This window comes from Abramis brama, assembly GCF_963993115.1.
Source record: "Abramis brama genome assembly, chromosome: 15".
NCBI classification, from domain to species: domain Eukaryota; kingdom Metazoa; phylum Chordata; class Actinopteri; order Cypriniformes; family Leuciscidae; genus Abramis; species Abramis brama.
In genome coordinates this window covers 3,432,867-3,456,263 of record NC_139977.1, presented here as the reverse complement: position 1 = coordinate 3,456,263, position 23,397 = coordinate 3,432,867, and the positions used below count along the sequence as shown (strand labels likewise).

Genomic DNA, 23,397 nt, shown 5'->3' with positions numbered 1-23,397 from the left:
TCACTAAGTTTAATAAACAAATTGTCATAGCTATTGAATATATTTATTTAATATTTAAAAGTGTTAACTGTAATCTTACACTGCAAAATGATAACTTACAAAGGATTAAATTCATCACAATTATTTAATGAATGAAGCACAAAGCCCTAACACAGACAATTAATCGTCAAAGCCCTAAAACTGACAATTAATCGGTATAACCGCAGTTATTTTTTAGACAATTAATCGTCAGCCAAATTTCATAATCGTGACAGGCCTACACACACATCACTAATGGTGTATACATGCTGCTCCTTTGTGCTTCAGACAATACCATGGTATATGTCCCAAAAACCATGCTTTGTACTGTTTTTATTGGCGTCAGGTTTCATTTGATATTTCAACCCTTACGGTTATTGCAGGGCATTTTATAGGTAAGTACTTGCATTGTTAGATGTACTGTTTTGTGAACAGTATGTTCCTGGCTAGTATTAAATGTCTGTTGGTTAATGGCCGGTTAACTTCCGTTCCTAAATATGTGGTAAGTCCTCTGCAAATTGTTGCCCACTTTCTAGTTATACACGGATGAACATTGTGTAGTTTACTCTTCCAGGTGTGAAGTAAAGAACATTCCCAGTTAGGGCTGGTCATTGAGAACCCTTTTTCATTGCCATGCTCAAAGAAATTTCATAATTTTTCATCAGATGATTTAATTTGAGCTGTGAGTTTGCAGTCTGAATTCAGTGTGATGAGAGCGATATGAAATATAGTACAAAGACAATAGCATTTATTTTGTTTAGTGGTTCAACGGATCACAAAACTCACGGTTCGGATCATATTGCAGTTTTTAAGTCACGGATCGGATCATTTTTCGGATCAGCAAGGAAAAAAGTAATATTTTGGTGGTGGGGTTAAATTAGCTAAGACACAATTAGCTTGCCTAACTAATAAAGTTCAAACGTTATTAAAGGCAAGCTCGTGAACAGTCAGTAAAAAATAAGAAGAAATACACGAATTGCAAGCATAGATAAATACAATATAACAAAGTTTCAAATAAAGTAATGTCTAACTGTAGTATTCAGTATTAAATGTAAAATAACAAAAATTTTCACTGTATACATTTAATATAGATTAATCTTAGCTGTTTTGTTGTTTAAATAACATTAACACAGACAGCTGGAGGTATTTATAGGCTGCTGTCACTTTAAGACCTAAAGCACGGATCCAATATAAAGATGCACATCTGATTTCTTTCTTAACTGTTTATGCTTCATTAATTTCTAACCGGCTGTGTTTACCAGAACACTTGCCGAGATGGGTGTTTTGATGAACTTTTTGGGTATGTCAGAATCAGAATACGTAGTTTGTGCATAAAAATGTCCGTCAAAACCAACACGCGTTGAAGGATGTTCACTAACCCGGTGAAGTTTTACAATCGAATTGGCGTTTGTTCTCTTAAGCACGCAGTGTGAAGTACTTCACTCAGTTCCCTGATCATTCACATTACATTTCAGCGAGTGAAGAACAGATTCATACTCTAGTGCATGATGTATTATGGACGTTATCGTCTTTGACAGACAGCTTGTTGAAGCCAGCCGCCATTTTCTCCCTCTTCTCGGAAAGCGATGACCCGTTCAAAACATCCGGTAGTTTGGGTTTTCCAGGAGATGCATGTAGTCCCTCTGCTTTTCGTAAATACTACCGTGTATTATGCACGTTATTTTTTGACAGACATCAATGTTGTGGTATGGATTTGAAAGCGGATGGACTGTAAGGTAATAATTGGAGTGATTGATGCACATGAATGCATGTCGTGATAACATGTAAGGGGTGAACAGTTTGATTTTAGTTTTTTTGGTAATTATAAAACATGCTGGAGACGTTCAAAATGTGTTTTGCGTAGTTCATTATACTTATTTTACAGAATGACGTTTATTTCCTGGCTTATGTTACTCAGAGATTGTCAAAAATTTTACATTCTTCTATTGCAAATTCGTTGACTTTTGAAAATCAAGTTCCTTTTTATACCAGAAAAGAATGCATAGTTTATTTTTAACTGTTGTTATTATTATTATTCACAAAAATCATTCTTTTTAACCCATGAAAATGCAGATGCTGTTGTAAATAATAGTGAAAAATCACTTTTCAACACTGTTAGCCCTTAGCAGATCTTGACTCGTATCTATTTTGTTGTACAACTCACCAGATTTTAATATTTCCAAACCTCCTGAAATTGCCTGGCAAGCACAGTGTCTTTGCTGTGTTGACACACTTCCCTTTGAAACAGGAAGTTTTGGCTTTATTTGTTTTTGTTTTGTAGTTCTGTTTTATTGGACTAAACTTTGAAGTGTAAGATGTGTCTTAAGATTTTTAGTTTTAGTTAAATGCTATACATTTTAAACGTGTATGTCTGCTAAATCTGCGTTACTTTTTAGGAAATACACTAGTGTGTGTGTGTGTGTGTGTGTGTGTGTGTGTGTGTTTAGGTCTCAAAGCTAGCAGACATGGACTTAAAACCCTGCGTTTATCACATAAAAGCTGAAAAGGACAGAGATATTATAGTCACATATGTTACTGTAAAGAAGATTACAGTCTCCCTGTCTAATCTTTGCTGCTAACCTGCTTTGCTCAGCATTAAGTGCTTCGTTGTTGGTGAACCTGTTGTTGGTGAACCTGTCATACGATGTGAGAAATGCAACCTGTCAGGTAGAGAATACGGTCTGTCATCTTCCCTGAAGGATCCGACTAACAGTGGAAAACCTCACTGTGACATTTCCTCCGGGTGGGCTAGGACACAACGCACTACTTATTTTGGATGACCTCATCGGGTGTAGTAATATTTCACAAAAAATATTTCACATAACGATCTGAACATTCTGGACAGATCAAGTTATAAAACAAGACGAGGAATATTGAGTCCTGTCATGTGATTCTCTAAATCATGATTGATTGTTGCAGGGATCAAACAACAAATGGGGGAACTGCTAAAAAATGTCATTATTAGCTTTACACAAACACAGTGCAACGTGCAAATGATTTATGAATTGTTACTTATGCCAGGAGTTATTCTTTTCTTTTCAGAAGCAGAAGCACCTTTTCATTTTCTTCACATTTCAAATCTATGCATTTTGATATTTACAAAAAGAAGGGAGGGAGCTGGGATTTATAAACGCTTTAGGCAAAGAAATTAATAATAATTGCTTGTTGAGACTATTAGAAATAGATTTTTCATTTTTCAGAAATAGGGTTATTCCAGTTAACTAAAACCATAATACTTGAATTAAAACAAACGTCAAATGAAATGAAATAAAATATACTTTATATCAGCTAGTTGCTAAGGAAACATGCATACTAATTATAATTCAAATTTAACTTGATGTACTAAAAACTAAATTAAAAATTAGTAAAAACTGTTTAGACATTAAAAAATGAATAGAAATTACAACAACACACAACAGAATTGCTAAAACTTGAACTAAAATTAATTCAAATATTGCAAAATTCAGAAACGGCAATATATTTCCTTACTCCTCCCCTAATATATTTAACTCTTTCCCTGCCAGCATTTTTTTATCATTTTCACACAACTTTCATGGCCCCCAGAATATTTTTTGTATGAATATCTGAACATGCAATATATCAAAAGAAAGAACAGAGCCTCAACTTTAAAAAAAGCTTTTGAACCAAAAAAAAAAAATTTTTTTAATGACTATAATGTGCACAAGCAATGCTTTAATCGCTTGTTTTTTTTGCTCCTCCTTTCCTGAGTTTTGATCCGGAGATTATGTACTCTTTCAGAAGATGCGTAACAGCGCCCCCTACCGTAAACACGGAAAGAGTTAACAATAACTATATAATAACATATGAATTTATTTCTGCCAAAATACCATAGTTAATGTATTTATATTACAGTAAATCCAATCAAAGAGAGCTGGCAAACTCTGTAGTGGCACCAGTTCGACAAACAAGGTTGCAAAAAATGCGACCATTAACTGATTTTTGCTGACGTTCTCATGCTAATCTCAACACTGTCCTTTTTCTCTCAACAGTCCAAGGAAGATAAACTCTCAAGTCGTATCCAGAGCATGCTGGGAAATTACGACGAGATGAAGGAGACCCTCGGTGAACCCCCAATGTCCAAGCTCATTCCCAAAGCCTCCAGCTCGTCCTCGGAAGATAAATCTGGCCAGTACGGTGACCAGCGCGGAGGCACACAGAGTCAGAACAGTAAATGGACTCCGGTTGGCCCGGCTCCTCCTGGCATCTCTTCCACGACCTCCTCCTCCTCCTCCTCCTCGCAGAAGCGTTCATCAGTGCAGGGAAGCCGTAGCGGAAAGAAGTCCAGCAAACACGGATCCGAACACAAGTCCCACTCCACCTCCAGCCCGGCCAAGGGCTCCATGAGCTCCGGCTCACACTCGCGCTCTCGCACCAAATCTCCCCGAGACCGAGAAGCCAACTGGGACTCGCCCTCAAGAGTTCATTCCTTCTCCAGCGGACAGCATCCCAGCCAGACCTTCCCGCCCTCACTCACCAAGCCCATGCTCCAGAAACCCACAGCGTATGTGCGGCCCATGGACGGCCTGGAGACGGCCGAGCCCAAGAGCTCCTCGGACTCGTACGGTGGCCAGTCGCACAGCAGTGCCGTGGGAGAAATGAAGCCCAATGGAAAGGCTTCTCTCACCAAGCTCAAGATCCCCTCGCACCCGGTCGACGTAAGTCATGCATGCTTCCCTTTCACACGTTATCGAACTGTTTGTTTCATCGGGAATCACGTTTTCCTTGATCTTTTAAGATAAAACAGTCAGAGTTTAAAGGTGACATATTATGCCCCCTTTCACAAGATGTAATATAAATCTAAGGTGTCCCCAGAATGTGTCATATTTCAGCTCAAAATACCCCCACAGATCAGTTATTATAGCTTGTCAAATTTGCCACTTTTTGGGTGTGAGCAAAAACGTGCTTTTTGTGTGTGTCCCTTTAAATGTAAATGAGCTGCTGCTTCCCGCGCCCATTCAGAAGAGGCCGATCCTTTACACGAGCTTCGGATACAATAACAAAACGGCAATCTCACTCATCCAAAATCTCATAAATAACCAGTAGTGAGTGCAGCATTACGGAGAGACTCAGGACAAGTTTAACTTTTAGACGCACCTGGACGTTTCTGAATGGTTAGTGGAGACATTTATGTAGTTGTTGTGGAGTTTTGATTCATCTGTGTCAATTAATCCACTGCTCTCTTGTCTCATCTGAGGCTGGGACTATAAATAGTGTTCAGTGCTCGTCTGTGCAGCAACGACAGAACCGTTTCATGCTTTGCTCAAACTTTTGCCATTGCGTTAGAACTGGTTACACTGTTGTCGCTTGCGTAAACCAAATGGCGTCGCTGTGGGTGTAAACGTGCAGATTAAGGGCCGGTAATATTATAATAAGATCCTCTTCCTACGTCAGAAGGGAAGCGAAATCTGATCGGCTTATTTTTTGACATGCTTGCAGAGAAAGGCTTACCAAAAGAAAGTTACTGGGTTTCACTTTTCAAGTTTTCTGGGTTGGTAGAAGCGCCGGGACCCAATTATAGCACAGTCAGATTTACATGATATGTCACCTTTAAAGGTAAATTTTTTTTTTTTTTGATTGTACATGCCTTCAAACTGATAACGTACATAATTATTTATTAGGCTGAAATCTGAGGCTTATCATTTTATAAAACTTTTTATTTTTGTCAAAACTTGTATTTAAACTGAACAATTGTTTCAATCATACACTGCCCGGCCAAAAAAAAAAAAAAAAAAAAGTAAGTTGCTGTTTGGATTTGAATAGGCATATGTATATCTATGATTGGATCATTATTGCCGCTTTAAAGGGATAGTTCACCCAAAAATGAAAATTAGCCCATGATTTACTCTCCCTCAAGTCATCCTAGGTGTATATGACTTTATTCTTTCAGACGAATACAATCAGAGTTATATTAAAAAAATGTCCTGGCTCTTCCAAGCTTTATAATGGCAGTGAATGGCTGTTTCGGTTTTGTCCATAAAAGTGCATCTATCCATTATAAAAGTGCTCCACACGGCTCTAGGGTTAATAAAGGCCTTCTGAAGCCAAGCGATTTGTGTAAGAAAAATACCCATATTTATAACTTCATAATCTAAAATAACTAGCTTCCGCCAGACGAATATAACTATTTGTTATTATACTCTTCGCCAAAACTATACAAAATGGAGTCTTCAAGCAGAGAGGATGATTTTGTGGTTCTCTCTCTTCTTAAAGAGGAAATATTAGGTCCATCCAATCCTGAGATTACATAGAGAGGAAGGAGAGTTCGCTGCGGGATTATCCCGAGAGATTCAAAGTTTACCTCAAGATGTCAGTGGCTCAGTTTGATGCTTTGCTAGCGATACTGGAGCCACATTATCAAAAACAAGACCACCAATTACCGTGAACAATTGATCCTGAACAGTTCTGCATTTCGCGGTTCGCTTGTACGGTGGCTCTGATTGTCAAAACACCTCTCAAAATGCTTGCTAGGGATGCGAAAAACCCGATCCAAATTGTTTTTATGACGGACGAAAGTTTCAGAGGCAAACGTGATTGACAACGTGAGGTCGTATTTATTTTTTTAACATGCAAAGATTTCGGACTCTGTTGTGGATGGACCTTTAGTGTAGCTTTTCGTTTCTTAAACAACCATGTAGGAAGAAATGTCATGGCCATATTCTAGGATGACAAAGAATCATCAGGCTCAAATGGTGAAAGAATTGTTGTGTGGAGCATGAAGAATCATTTTCACACATGAATTGGCAACTCTTTGAGTCCAGACCTGAAATTCACTGAAAGTCTTTGGGTTGTGCTAGAGTAAAGTCTGCTGGAGCACTCTGTAAAGTCTCCTCCAGCACATCCCAAAGACTTTCAGTGAATTTGAATGCATTTGCCTATTTAAATCCTTGTAGTTGTTTTTGTTTTTGTTTTTTTTTACAGTTTAGCATGTTACCATAGACAACAACATTGCAGTCTAAACCATGTTCAGGTTGCAACTACTAGGAAGATAAGGTCGTCAAACTACTATTCCATGTTTTTTTTGTGTGTGTATAGGTCTTGTAGGACTTCAGTGAAATATTATCAATAATCCATGTGTATACTTTACACCATCAGATTATGCATGCAGAAAAGCAGTTACTCTGCAAGTAACTTGCAATCGTATGTTTCAACCGCAGATGAGCCCAGAAATCTTTGCTGCACCCAAGTCAAAACTAGCCTGCAAAAACATCAATGTCTGATGTCGGACAGATGAGCGATGAACACTTGACTGTTTACGATGCCTATTGAATGATCATACTTTTGGCCTACTTAGTCACTGTTAAGTTATAATAAGCAAGTAGGATAGGTAATAGTATTCTTAAAAATCAGAAGAACTTGCTATAAATACAGAAAGTGTGGAAATCCACTGAACCTTGAGTTGTTTCTGACTGCTCTGTAAACCCTAATGCTCAAAATAATTAATTGTTTTTTGAGTAGGGCGAACTTAAATTAAACAAATTGGTTCAATCAAATGAACTTTTATGAGTATTTAGAACTCTCTTTTTCTTTTGAGGTCACAAAACCGACACGTTTTAAATCATCTGAATTGTTTCATTGTTTTGAGTTTTATGAACTTGTTTCTTTTAATTTAGACACTTAAATGTAACTGAAACTGGGCTTGGATTTGTATTTCCCAGCATGCTTTGCCATGACACTCAACAGGGCGAGTAAATGCTAAAGTTTAAATAAGGTTTTTTGAGTAAGATTAATGTCAAGTTGGAGATTTAGTAGTGTTTGATGTTTTGCTATGTTAATTTAGAAGAGTTTCTGTAATGTTTTTTTGTTGTTGTTAAGGATTATCATAGTTTTTGAGAACAGATATATGTTAAATGTTCTATATTGTAGTTATTCAGCAAGTGCTATGCTATGCTAATGCCTTCAAAGCATTGTGTTACCATTAGCAAGTTAGTATTCATTGAATTGGCTAGTTAAAGCTGGCCACGGTTCCACTACTAAAATTAATCAAGTTCAGTTTACATGATAAATGCATGAATTCACTTACTCAAATATTTCAAGTTAATAGTAATTCAATTGTATGAGTACAAAATAAAAATCTGCAAGTTCTGCTCACTAAAACTTGAATTTCTTAACTTTAACTTTTTTTGATGTAACTGATAACCTCAAATTTTGAGTTTTCCCAACTTATTTGGGTTTATTGTGTTCCCACAGGTTCTTAACATAAAGAAGCTTAAATATTTTAACTACAATATATCGGCCACCATATCGGTATTGGCCAATATATGTTCATTTTTAATGTTATCATTATCGGCCTGATAAGAAAATTTGGACGATATTTTAAAGCCGATAAATAATGGATTATTTCCTTCAGCTGAGACTCTTCAGATGCCACTGTTCACCATGATGGCTTTGAATTGCTTGAAATATGATTGTAATCACTTCAAAAAAGGAAAATACAGTAAAGTGCAGCATGTGCAGTGCAAATCTTACATATAAGCTACATAAAATTATAATGAGAACATAATAATTGTGTGTTTGGGACATGGCTTTTAATGGCGAGACTTTTGTTTTTGTAATCAGGCTCTCAAAAATTATATAAATTAGATTTATTAGCCAATATATCGGTTATCGGCTTTCAAATATCAAGAATTTTTATTATCGGCCAAAATTGTCATATCGGTGCATCCCTAAGTATTTATTTAAAGGTTAAAAGTTACTACTTTAGAAATGTCTTTTATGTGTTTGTGGAGGTGCACAACATGACATTTTTCAACCTGAACTGTCCTATCCTCGTCATTGAAAGGTCATTGTATGAAAATTTACATTTTAAAAGATTTTTGATCTTAACATAATAGTTCTGGGCAAAAAACAAACAAACACACATTGCAGTCTTGTGCCTCCGAATACGATACCCAGAAGGTGCACAAATGTTTGTAAGACATGTCATAAGACACTCCAGATGTGTCCATAAATAACATAATTACACGTATTGAGACTTTTACGCCTTCAGATTATGTGTGTGTATATGCAGGGAATTAGTTGTATAAATGTGGCCGTTCGGTTGGATCACACACACGCTTACAGCATGGAAGGGAAAAATGTAATCAAGCAGTTTTGTTTAGTCAGAAAGAGTTTCATTGCCGCGTTTTGGCTCGCCAGCATCAAACACAGCAAGACTTTGCTGGCTTTCTGCCACAACTTAGCATGAACCCTTGAGGAAATGAGGACCTGTTATTAGAATAACCATATTATTAATTAAATAAATCAATTATATGACCCATTTTAAATGACACTGGCTGGAAGCATGTATGGGTTTTACAACTTATAAGTTACACTTGACTTGTAGTCATAAACAGCCCTGTATGTTTGATGATTCTTACGTGTTGCTCAAAGATCTGCGTGATTTTGTTCATTCTTGCAGGGTTCAATGGGAGGAGATGCGAGCTGTGTTGATGAAATTTTAAAGGTAAGAACCATTGTATTATTTGCTGTCAGTAGTAAAAGAACACTGAAAAAATAATGGTGTTATAATTTACTCAACTTAGCTTCATGCTGACAACGGACTAGCAGTGTTTAGTAACATGTTAGCAATGCTTAGGAATATGTTAACAGTGTTAAAACATGCTAAAAAAACATGCTAGCTATGTGTTAAAATATGCTGACAACAAATTAATAATGCCTTGTAACATGTTAGCATGTTTTAACATGGAGCAGTGTTAAATGCTAACAACATGCTAACGATGCCTAGCAGTATGTTAAAAATGTTGACAGTGAACTAGCAGTGTTTAATATATTAGCAACGCTTAGCAATATGCTACATGTTAACAACATGTTAAAACATGCTGACAACAGACTAGCAGTGCTTAGCAAAATGCTAACTGTTAAAAACATGCTAAAACGTGTTAACAATGCCTAGCAGCATGTTAAAAATGCTGAAATCATCAACAATACTTGGCAACATGCTAGAAACATGTAGCAATGTGTTAAATGTTAACAACATGCTAACAATGCCTAGCAGTTTGTTGAAATGTTGACGACAGACTAGCAGTATTTAGCAGTGCATGTTGGCAAACGCTTAGCTGTATGCTACATGTTAACATGTTAAAATGTGTTAGCATTGCCTGGCAACATGTTAAACTATGGTGACAACAGACTAGTGATGCTTAGCAACACTTCGCAATATGCTAAATGTTACAAATATGTTAAAACATGCTAACAATGCCTAGCAGCATGTGAAAAAATTCTGATAACAGACTAGCAATGCCTACACGTTATCAACACTAGACAATATGGTTAATGTTAACAAGCTAACAGTGCCTAACAACATGTAGCAATAAATTAAATGTTAAAAATGCCTAGCATTATGTTGAAATGTTCACTCGCAGTGTTAGTAGCATGTTAGCAATGTGCTACATATTAACAACGTTAAAACATGCTAAAAAAGACTAGCTACGTGTTAAAATATGCTGACAACAAACTAATAATGCCTTGTAACATGTTAGCATGTTTTAACATGGAGCAATGTTAAATGCTAACAACATGTTAACGAAGCCAAGCAATATGTTAAAAATGTTGACAATGAACTAGCAGTTTAATATATTAGCAAAGCTTAGCAATATGCTAAATGTTAACATGTTAAAATATGCTGACAACAGACTAGCAGTGCTTAGCAAAATGCTAACTTTTAAAAACGTGCGAAAACATGCTAGGAACATGTAGCAATGTGTTAAATGTTAACAACATGCTAACAATGCCTAGCAGTTTGTTGAAATGTTGACGACAGACTAGCAGTATTTAGCAGTGCATGTTGGCAAACGCTTAGCTGTATGCTACATGTTAACATGTTAAAATGTGTTAGCATTGCCTGGCAACATGTTAAACTATGGTGACAACAGACTAGTGATGCCTAGCAACACTTCGTAATATGCTAAATGTTACAAATATGTTAAAACATGCTAACAATGCCTAGCAGCATGTGAAAAAATGCTGATAACAGACTAGCAATGCCTACACGTTATCAACACTAGACAATATGGTTAATGTTAACAAGCTAACAGTGCCTAACAACATGTAGCAATCAATTAAATGTTAAAAATGCCTAGCATTATGTTGCAATGTTGACTCGCAGTGTTAGTAGCATGTTAGCAATGTGCTACATATTAACAACGTTAAAACATGCTAAAAATGACTGTGTTAAAATATGCTGACAATGAACTAGCAATATGTTAAATGCTAAAAAATGCCTAGCAGTATTTTGAAATGCTGACTATGGACTAGCAGTGTTTAGTAACATGTTAGAAACACTTACAAAATGTTTAAAACATGCAAACAACGCCTACCGGTATGGTAAAAAATGTTTGGAGCAACTGAAAACATTCTAATGTGTTTTTTTAGCAGTCTGATGGGATCTAGAATAGTCTTAATATGGTCTGTGTTTTTGTGGGTTTTTTTTTTTTTTTTTTTTACCTTTAAAACTTGAAGATTTCAAACTTTTAGACTAGCCAACCTCAACGTTTGTCAGCTACCCAGTTTCTCTCGTTACTCTCCCCAAAGATAAGAACTCTAAAACTTATAATAAAACTTAATAAACCTTTTCTCCCGTTTTCTTCACTTCTAATCCGTCCGTAAAGAAAGGAACCGCAAGACACTCTGGAAAGCACTTTGAATTAAATGGCAATATTTGTAACACATGGTAAGTCTTGGAAATGTTTCAGTTAGCTCTCCTGCGACGTGTAAGTGGTGCTGAGATCGCTGTCCACTGGAGACGCATTAGAACGAAGGTCCGGCTATAAAAAGGCAGATAGAAGAAATGACGGTGTCAAAGTGCAGAAGGGGAAATTAGTTTTAAAAGCCAGCTTGATTGAACTGTGTTTTCTTCTCCAGGAAATGACTCAGGTCTGGCCTCCTCCGCTGACAGCCATTCACACGCCCTGCAAGACTGAACCTTCAAAGTTTCCTTTCTCCACCGCCAAGGTCAGATATGAAAGGGTCTCTATGGTCACACACACACCTGCCACACACTTGGCTCAGTCCATTTTAATCATGTTTGCAGGATAGTATAAAAACAGTCGTTTAATGCAGGGCTGTCAAAATGGCTGAAAAGCTACATTTCTTAAATATTAGCAAAATGCGAATTATATTCCAACTCTAAATTCAATACTTATTAATGTGCTGCATTGTCTCCTATGCCCACAAGAGGGCGAGAGCGAGCGCAATAAGCAAATATAAGCCAAATCAAGCATTGCATTTTTTTTTAAATGAAATAACATTCACTTTTTAAAGTGCATTAACTTTTAAGAAATATTGTTCTTAAATAAAATATAATTTCCTTAATGTGCATGCTATAGTGCATAAAACTGTGTAAGTGCATCAGTAACCTGAGAAAACACACTTCAACAGAGCGTAATGTACATGAACACACAGTAACATGAACATTTGTATTTGACAGCCCTAGTTTAATGCAGAAAGTATGTTTGTACCCATAAGCTGCACTACAAAATGCATGATTGCCATTGCATTTCTTCATTCAACAGTGTTCATATTAATTTTGATCTACCGTTTTAGCATTTGAAACCAGTCAAACTTTTTTTTTTTGCGATGTATGTATACGTGTGTTCAATTTGTAATTGTTAGCTTCTTTGTTGTAGGATGCCCAGCACCTGTCTTTTGGGGCACAAAGTAAGTTCTAGCAGTCATTTAATGAGACTTGAGTGTTTCTTTAGCCTTTTAAATTTATGCATTTTTTGTGTGCTGACTTTCCCTCACTCAGAAAAAATCTCAGGGAAGAGCGCATCCACCAGTCACCCGTCAAAGCCAAGTGACAGCGACCAGTCCAAGTGAGTCTCTGAGACGCTGAAGTAAATCTGCCTGTTCTGTCAGAAGCTCTTTCTGTTCACTAAATATTTTGATATATGTGACCCTGAATCACAAAACCAGTCACATGTCGCACGGGTATATTTGTGGCAATAGCCAACAATACATTGTATGGGTCAAAATTATGGATTTTTCTTTTATGCCAAAAATCATTAGGATATTAAGTAAAGCTCATGATCCATGAAGATATTTTGTAAATTTCCTACCGTAAATATATAAAACATTTATTTATGTGAATGCAGCACAATCGCCAACATAAATGAACAACTTTAAAGGAGATTTTCTCAGTGTTTAGATTTTATTTATTTTTCGCACCCTCAGATTCCAGATGTTCAATAGTTGTATCTCAGCCAAATAGTGTCTTAACAAACCATACATTAATGGAAAGCTTATTTATTCAGCTATAAATCTCAATTTACAAAAATGGACCCATGTGACTGGTTTTGTGGTCCAGGGTCACATTTGATCGGTTGAATGTTTCAACTCAATGCAATCTAATTTAGACTGTACATCACTGTGGCTACGTTCAGACTGTCAGTCCAAATCCGATTTTTGTGCATATCCGATTGAAATCCGTTCAGAATTAGATAATGCGATTTAATACAGATCTGTTTCAAGCTACATCCATATGTGGTCCATCCATCCAGATTCCAATCGGATGCGCAAATATATATGTGAACGTAGGCTATGAGATTAATTTTAGATTTGCAGTTGTCTTAAGTCTGTCCTGTCCTGTGGCCCGTAGCATTACGTATAAAAGAACATTTCCGAGTCCGATTCAAGTTAGGCTTTGTGGACTGCATCTTCGGTTTATAATAATAATTACAGAAAATAATTATTCTTACTACTTATTATTTATTTTTTATTTTTATCTGTAGCATAACATAGATTCTGATAACTTGAATTCATCTTTATTTATTTTAATAGAAATTGGAAATGTCCTAATGGAATACATCCTATATTGTTTTAAAAGCTTCTTATGTTGGGGAAATCAACACCTCTCAGTATCTCAGAGTTTATCTGAAGTCCTGTTGTCCTGCTCTTATTCCAGCACACTGCAGGATGATCTGAAGCTCAGCACCAGCGAAGACAGTGACGGAGAGCAAGATCCTGCCAAAAACACGTCCCGAAACACCTCAGCAAGGTGACACACTCGTACAGCTGATGTTTAGAGGGATACTGTACTTCATTAGTTTGATTCCATGGGAGAGGGTGACAAAATAAAACATGCACTGGTAGTTTAGCCTTAATGGGTTAGTTCACCCAAAAATGAACAAAGTTTAATTAATTACTCAACGCTCATGTCGTTCCAAACCCGTAATCTTTCATTCATCTTCAAAACACAAATGAAGAACTTTTAATTAAATCTGAGAGCTTTGTGTCCCTCCATTGACAGCTACGCAACTACCACTTTGACACTTCAAAATAATCATAAAGAGATCGCAAAACTAATCGATATGAATTGAGTGGTTTAGTCAATTTTCTGAAGAGACACGATCGCTTTATATGATGAACAGATTTAATTTAGGCTTTTATTCACATATAAACATTGATCAACGCAAACACCTCATTGGTTCTCGCTGAAGCTCAAGCGTGCGATGTAACACGAGAATGAACCTCATTGGTTCTCGCACATCAAGCATATCATCTTCCGTTTGCCATATCAGATGTGTGCTTTGAATGTTTATATGTGAATAAAAGCCTAAATTAAATCTGTTCATCATATAAAGTGATCGTGTCTCTTCAGAACATTTTTACTTGACTGCTTGATTCATATGGTTTAGTTTTACGATCGTGTGCCGACTCTCAGTGGAGAGACAGAAATCTCTCAGATTTCATTAAAATATCTTCATTTGTGTTTCGAAGATGAACTAAAAAACTCATACAGGTTTGGAACTACATGAGGGTGAGTAAAAAAATGACAGAATTTTCATTTTTGGGTGAACTAATAACCCTTAAATGGTGCAACATAGTTTTTTTTTTTTTTTTTGTAGCGTGTAAGTTGTAACTGCACCCCTTTACGTCAAAACTGAGCCAAGTTGTGAGTTTCGCTCAGGTAGTGCAACAGACCAAAGGTGAATCGTGCTTTAGGTGAATTAACTTGCTTTTTTGGCATAGTCTCATTGTTATTTGTGCCTTTGCAATGTTGCATGCTTGGTAGTTGATGCATCAGGAATCATTTAGCCAACAAGTAGAAACTCAGTTTGCATGTGTACCTCAGTAACAATAGTAATAACAGCGGGGGTGCCGAGCAAGAGGACACCAGCAGTCGCAGCGGGTCGGAGAGCAGCTCCAGTTCTGACAGCGAGAGCGAGAGCAGCTCTTCAGAGAGCGAGACCAACGAGCCGCCTCGGACTGCCACACCCGAGGTGAAGCACTGGCACACACACACAACACTCATCTAACACAGAGAAGCACTGGCACACACACACAACACTCATCTAATACAGAGAAGCACTGGCACACACACACAACACTCATCTAATACAGAGAAGCACTGGCACACACACACAACACTCATCTAATACAGAGAAGCACTGGCACACACACACAACACTCATCTAACACAGAGAAGCACTGGCACACACACACAACACTCATCTAACACAGAGAAGCACTGGCACACACACACAACACTCATCTAACACAGAGAAGCACTGGCACACACACACAACACTCATCTAATACAGAGAAGCACTGGCACACACACACAACACTCATCTAATACAGAGAAGCACTGGCACACACACACAACGCTCATCTAATACAGAGAAGCACTGGCACACACACACAACACTCATCTAACACAGAGAAGCACTGGCACACACACACAACACTCATCTAATACAGAGAAGCACTGGCACACACACACAACACTCATCTAACACAGAGAAGCACTGGCACACACACACAACACTCATCTAACACAGAGAAGCACTGGCACACACACACAACACTCATCTAATACAGAGAAGCACTGGCACACACACACAACGCTCATCTAATACAGAGAAGCACTGGCACACACACACAACACTCATCTAACACAGAGAAGCACTGGCACACACACACAACACTCATCTAATACAGAGAAGCACTGGCACACACACACAACACTCATCTAACACAGAGAAGCACTGGCACACACACAACACTCATCTAACACAGAGAAGCACTGGCACACACACACAACACTCATCTAACACAGAGAAGCACTGGCACACACACACAACGCTCATCTAACACAGAGAAGCACTGGCACACACACACAACGCTCATCTAATACAGAGAAGCACTGGAACACACACACACCGCTCATCTAACACAGAGAAGCACTGGCACACACACACAACACTCATCTAATACAGAGAAGCACTGGCACACACACACAACACTCATCTAACACAGAGAAGCACTGGCACACACACACAACGCTCATCTAACACAGAGAAGCACTGGCACACACACAACACTCATCTAATACAGAGAAGCACTGGCACACACACACAACGCTCATCTAACACAGAGAAGCACTGGCACACACACAACGCTCATCTAACACAGAGAAGCACTGGCACACACACAACACTCATCTAATACAGAGAAGCACTGGCACACACACACAACACTCATCTAACACAGAGAAGCACTGGCACACACACAACGCTCATCTAACACAGAGAAGCACTGGCACACACACAACACTCATCTAACACAGAGAAGCACTGGCACACACACAACGCTCATCTAACACAGAGAAGCACTGGCACACACACAACGCTCATCTAACACAGAGAAGCACTGGCACACACACAACACTCATCTAACACAGAGAAGCACTGGCACACACACAACGCTCATCTAACACAGAGAAGCACTGGCACACACACAACGCTCATCTAACACAGAGAAGCACTGGCACACACACAACGCTCATCTAACACAGAGAAGCACTGGCACACACACACAACACTCATCTAACACAGAGAAGCACTGGCACACACACACACAACGCTCATCTAACACAGAGAAGCACTGGCACACACACACAACAACACTCATCTAACACAGAGAAGCACTGGCACACACACACAACGCTCATCTAACACAGAGAAGCACTGCATGAGCATGAAGGACTGATCTGAATAGTATTTTCCTCAACATTGTTAGTAAAGGTTGGTTTATATAGCACATGGGATGAGACAAAGTATGAGTACAAGGGGTGTAACGATCCCCTCATGTCACGATACTGAACTCACAATACGATATTATTGCAATACTCCAAGACATGATATAAGGTTAACAAAAAATGTCCTGTTGATTAAAACGCTAAATTTGATATTACATTGTGTGTGTAAATGAATAGACTTGGACTTGGTGCTGAAACCCAAAGCACAGAACAATAGAGACGCCAGAATAACAATATTCATGATTCTGAAGCTGAAAATACTGAATTATTGTAGACGAATATTCTCTGTCTCTGACTAGATATATTTAAAATAATGTTGGACACTTTTTACTGGTAACATCAGACATTTGGCATCATCAGGACACACTAATATTCCCCCATTGCATTATTAGACATTATATTCAACATTATATATAGTAGTTTAATGTAGTACTGAAACTAAAACTCTGAAAACTTGAATTTTTTTCTCACACAGTATTTTTTATTTTGGGTGAATTATCCACAATATATATTGTTGCATTTTTGTATTGCGATTATATTGTCACACCTTTAATAAGTACTGATACCAGTTGCAACCTAAAACTTGCATTTGTGAATGAATGCATTAATGTTGCTCAATAATGACCAGTTATGGAATGCTTTGTAATTAGTTTTTGTAATATTGCGCTTTATACAATACAGTTTGATTCAAAGCAGCTTAATAGCGTTAAACAGGTAAATAATGACCAATGATGGAGCATTGAATCCATAACAAGAATTGTTTTATGCTTATCCGAGTTTGATGTCGCACTCAATGCAAGTTTCCCCGTTTGACCGCAGCGGGAACAGCCCACTGTTAACAAATGGCAGCTGGAAAACTGGATCAAGAAGGAGAACAAGCTATCCCCAGCTTCTCCGGTGGAGAACAGCAGCACGACGCCAACAAAGTATAAGAAAGAGGGGCGAGAAACCAACTCGAGCCGAGTCTACAGTGGCCCGGGATCTAAAGACCCGACGCCCTCCTCGGGACGAGACCTTCGGCCCAATCAGAAGGGCTCAGAGAGCTGGCAAAGGCGAAGTCAGAAGTCTCCCGCTCAAAGTGAGGGCGTAAGTCAGGGTGGGCGACGAGTTGTGGGTAAAAAACAGCCTAAAAAGACTGAGAAGCCGCCAGTGGTTGAGGAGCCGAAAGGTGGGTTGAAAGTAGAGACCGAACCCTCGCCTGAGATCCCGTCACACCGAGCCCGCGCCGCCAACAAGGGCCCTCGCAAACCCAACATCAAGAAGGAGCCCAAAACCTCCTCTCCTCGACCAGCATCAGACAAACGCAAAAAAGCGCCCAAAAAGTCCCGTGAGATCGTCGAGTCGTCCTCGTCGGACTCCGAGGGCAACGTTAGCGTGCCGTCGTCTTCGCAGACGCCGAGAGACCAGTACCCCGAGAACCCGTCCGCCCTGTTCTCGCCCATGCTTTCCCCACTGAGTGACCCGGAAAACAGGCTGCCCCCCCGACTGCTGGTGCAGATCGACCTGAACCTGCTGTCCAGAGTCCCGGGACGCCTGTTCAAGGACACGGAGGTGAAGGTGGAGCGGAGCTCGCCTGGAGAAGCCAAGGAGTTGCAGAAGCAGCCGGGAGAGAAGGGAGCCAGCAAGGCCAAGAGAAAACACAAGGTTGGTTGGCGCCGATTTGTGGGTAGCATTTAAAATACGCATATTATGTTTGTTTACATGTTCATGATTTTATTTTTTGGGGGTCTTGCTCTACCTGAAATGCTCTGTCTCTTTAAAACCTGTCAAAATGGCTGAAAGCTAAAGTCGAATTTCTTTCTTAAATATTAGCAAAAGTATATTTTATTTCAAATTTTAAAGGCAATACTTAATGTTAGAGGAAAAAGGTACTGTATTGTCTCCTATAACCAAAAGCGAGCGCAATAAGTAAATCTAAACCAAATCAAGCATCGCTTCTTTTATTGAAATGAAATAACATGCACTTTTGCTTATTTACATGTTCATAATTTTATTTCTTGGGGGGTCTGCTAATACATTTACATGATTTAAAGTTCAAAAAGGACATTATTTTTCCTATACTGTGAATTGCTGCTGCACTTCTTTTCACTTCTACCTGAAATGCTCTTTCAGTTACTGTCTCTTTAAAACCTGCCTTTCCGAAATACCCAGTCTGTTGTGATTGGTCTGCCAATGAACGTTCACACCAAGAGCGATAACTGTGAAGATGCCTATAACGATATCTATATTAGCATCCACACCAACGAACGGTAAATGCTCGAGCTCTTTAAAGCACAATGGATTCTCATTGGCTGTCAATGTTTTTATCGTTCATCAGCTGGAAAAAAAAAAAATTATGGAAGTGATTCCAACGATATTGTTCCTCTGTGCCATTATCGCTATATTTGTGGTTTGAACCACATTGGTATGAGTTTCAATTCCCAAGGCTTCATGAGCCGCTGTAAACAGTATTATATCTTGGGTAATTATAGTGTCGGTCCACACAATGCTTTTTGCCCTCATGGTGGAAGAAAAACATGTTGACAAAGCGAAGTCATGGAAATAATGGCAGAACTACAGACGACGAGTGTTTTCTGCGGGAGAGATTCACTCCCTTTGCTGTGGATGTTGTGCTTTTTAACTTTGTAGATCATTTACAGCAATATTACACACTGAGGGAAAGATAAAGAAACATAATGTCACCTTTAAACACGATATTAGGTCCGTTTCAAATCCCAGCACACTGCCTTTTAAGGGCAGCTTGAGTTCCTGAGACGAAACGGTTCCAAGATTTAGACGGCACGATCTTCTAAAAGATCTTCTGAAAATGCAATCCCATATGGCATTGCGACAAGCTCTGTGAAAAACTCTTCTGAGATTGTGGATAAGTGAATGTGTTCGATTGTAACGTTGCTTTTACAAATCACAATTGGGTAACAGTTTATTTTCGTGTCCTTTATACCTTACTGTAGTAATAACAGTAAATTATGCATAATTACATGAATCTAACCCTGAATCAAACCCTCATTTTTGCTGAATAAGTACTAATTTCTTTTCTTTTTTTTATCTTACTGATCCCAAACTTTTGAAAGGTAGTGTACCTTATTATTGAATCTTGTGTTTCTCCCACAGAATGATGACGACGGTCTCAAACCAGACAATAAGAAGTCCAAACTAGATGAGAAGTCCTCACACAAATCGAGCAGTAAAGAGTGAGTTCATTCTGCTTTAATCCTTCAGATAACCTCCACGTTAAACAAGTTCCCACATCCACCGGAAAAGAGAAATGAGAAAATTATACAAAAACCTTGGGAAAGCTTGGGAAAATGGGTAATGTAAAAACGCCAGTAGCAAATATTATCAGTAAAAATTCTGTCAGTGAATTATTTTAAATTTAAGCAGGGTTAACAATTAATCCTGTGTATTCATAACCTGATGCAAACGTTAACTGAGTTTCCATTTCTACCTGTACTGTCCAGTTTCGGTTTTCACTCTGATCAACGGGATTCCCACGGGTCCTTGAAATCCTTGAAAGTTTGCGAATCTGAAAAGATTTCAAGGCGCTGGAAAGTTTTTGAAAATAAACGCGCATAGATACAGATCGTTGAAAGTGCTTGAATTTATTTTGTGCAAGAAGTTTTCTGGGAAAAATTCCATATTATTCCCTCCGGTCCGCTAATGTGTTTTTATTTTATTTTATTTTGTTAGTTACGCGCATTTACGCGTTACGTCAAGTGTTTCCCGCGTGAGGGACTTTGTGTTGTACGTTGCCATGACGTTCACGCACGCAAAACTGTAACAATGTATCTTACAAGGTAACATGATGTAACCTTGCTCTTACGTGAAATGTGTCCCCACATTAAGTCCTTGAATTTGAGAGTATTGGACCTGGAAAGTTCTTGAAAGGTCCTAGAATTTGAAGTTAACCGAGGTGTGGGAACCCTGGATCAAGTGTTTACATGTCCTCTCGATCGGATTAGAAAAGGTTTAAACCATTCCTTACAATCAGAATGACGATTTAATCGGATTTGGCCAATTCATTCCAATTGATGTGTTACGTGCGACTTTTTGACTGTTTCTGACTGTGCTAGTAGCAGGGTTCGTACCAGCTGCTTAAAATGCTTGAATTGGACTTAAATCCTGAAAAACCCTTGAAAACAGCCATATTTATGAAAAGGTACTTGAACAATATATGTGAAATTAGTGTTTAATTTTATCGATAAAACAATCTTTTCACACATAATTAACGCTGCAGCCCGTCTGATTCAGATATAGAGCCGTTTCGCATGAATATGAGCGTAATAATCCTCATATCCAAGTATATGATACGGCTTTCATTCTTCAGGTCAATCATATATTCATGAGGGGAAAAAAATCAGTTTGAATAAGGAAAGTGATATCTTTGTCATAATATCCTTTCAGTGATTAAAGTTTCCGCAGTCATTGCATCTGCTGCACTTTACTTTTACCATTATGTTTTATTGGTTTATTTTTATTTATCCATTTACCTTTTATTTATTTGAAGCTAATAAAGATATTGTTTGATTAGTAAGATCTCTGATTGTATTCCTTGAAAACCAAAAAAGTAGTGCTTAAAGTAAATATCATGTCCCAGTGTCTGTACGACCCCTGTAGTTGTGATTAGGGTCCCTGTAAACGCAGCTAGTGTTAGCGTGAAACACTCCTTTACTCTGGGTTAAAGCGGGGTTTAGAATGACGATGACCTGGTGTGAGAAACCTGGTAACTTCTCGCATTAGTGAGATCAGATTGTAATTGTTCCTCCTCCTGAGCTGCTGATTAATCAGGATATCCCCAACTGTTTTCTGCAGCTCGTCGAAGCGCGCTCAGGATAAAGACAAGGAGTCGGCGCCCTCTCCTTCCATCACGCTGCAGCCGACGGCTAAACCCGAGCACCCGCGAAAGCGCACGCTGAGCCAGTCCTCCAGCTCGCTTCCCAGCGGCAAAGACGGCAGCAAGAGCGGCTCCAAACACCGCAAGGGCGACGACAAGCCCGTCCGCAGGGAGGCCAAGGTGCGTTCGCCCTCACACACACACACACACACACACACACACACACGCGCGCGCGCGCGCGCGAGAGAACCTCAGGCTGTTCCAGAGGCTCACACTGTTTACCATCTCCACCTTTTATGTAACCCATCCTGGATTGTGTACATACAATTATGCAGTTCACAATCACTTTGTGTAATAACAAACACAGCGCTGCTAGTTCTGTCCAAAGTCATTGCATTTGCCGAATATAAAAAGCCTTGAAGCTTCAAAGCCTCAAAGGAAAATTTCATATTTTTCATTCATTCATGGTTTTATATTCTGCAAATGCTATTCCTGTGTAAATGCATTAGTGCCACCTTATATAAAGCTTCAGATTCAGCTTCTGTCCTGTCATCACTGATTGTGCGACGTCTTATCACTCTGTGTAGACTTTCAGTTTTCCCATAGCTAACAATAAAAATAAATAAATAAAGATTCTGAAGTGTGCATCTGATGTGCACTTTACTATCCCATGAGGCCACGGGAGAGGGTTTATGAATGGCAGTGAAGCTGATAGGTCACGTGACTATATTTCCATCCACCGATTTTATGCAATTTTGAGACACAACTCATTTATGATGTACAAATGCTGCCACTTTCATTTTTATTACAGATATTTTGTGCCAAATTTCTCTTAAACACATGGGGAAAGGTGCTTTATTCACTAATGTTTTATGCAATATTCCATTTTTGTGAAAAGTTAAATTCGTAACTTTGGACTGAAACATGACTAGTGACAACATGGCAAATGTAATGCATCCGGATTGCATTCTATATAGTATGAATGTAGTTTGTTTAATGGTCACGAAGGAATTATTCAGAAGAAGTACCGACACGTCGTCTAACTTGCTCTGTAAGATTCTGTCTCAGTTGTCGCTGTGCCGTGAAAGAGAGAGTTTTGGTGAGACGCGTTTCAGAACACACGACTCACTAAACATGGTTCATGTTCTTGTATAGAGTTTGTTTCAGTCAAGTCCAGCATCAAAGTTTCAGTTTCTAATTTCTCAATGTCATTTTTGTTTTAACCAGGAGAAAATCTCTAAAACGGAGAATCCCGTCACAGTGCCGCACATCTCTGACGGCTCCAAATCCAGATCCAAACTCCTGTTTGAGGACAGGTACGAAGTCTTGATCTTTTGTCTTATTCATTTATTCCTTAATAACAATAATAATAATAATATTATATTATTTTTATTTTATTTTTATTTTTATTTTTTTAAATATTATTATTATTATTATTATTATTATTATTATTATTATTATTATTATTATTATTTTTATTTTTTTTTGC

At 38.4% G+C, this 23,397-nt stretch overlaps 1 protein-coding gene across 8 annotated transcripts in view; it reads left to right on the top strand.

The window, feature by feature from the left end:
• aff4 (AF4/FMR2 family, member 4) overlaps window positions 1–23,397 on the top strand; it is a 47,718-nt gene that overhangs the window by 18,555 nt on the left and 5,766 nt on the right. For all 8 annotated transcript variants that reach the window (XM_084136270.1, XM_084136269.1, XM_084136266.1 and 5 more), the window contains 11 exons: window positions 4,029–4,694; window positions 9,437–9,481; window positions 11,899–11,988; window positions 12,663–12,693; window positions 12,785–12,851; window positions 13,940–14,032; window positions 15,110–15,257; window positions 17,897–18,721; window positions 20,189–20,268; window positions 21,887–22,088; window positions 23,136–23,224. In XM_084136270.1, the coding sequence (XP_083992396.1) occupies window positions 4,065–4,694; window positions 9,437–9,481; window positions 11,899–11,988; window positions 12,663–12,693; window positions 12,785–12,851; window positions 13,940–14,032; window positions 15,110–15,257; window positions 17,897–18,721; window positions 20,189–20,268; window positions 21,887–22,088; window positions 23,136–23,224 (2,300 nt within the window). In that variant the 5' untranslated portion in view covers window positions 4,029–4,064. The remainder of the gene's footprint in view (window positions 1–4,028; window positions 4,695–9,436; window positions 9,482–11,898; window positions 11,989–12,662; window positions 12,694–12,784; window positions 12,852–13,939; window positions 14,033–15,109; window positions 15,258–17,896; window positions 18,722–20,188; window positions 20,269–21,886; window positions 22,089–23,135; window positions 23,225–23,397) is intronic.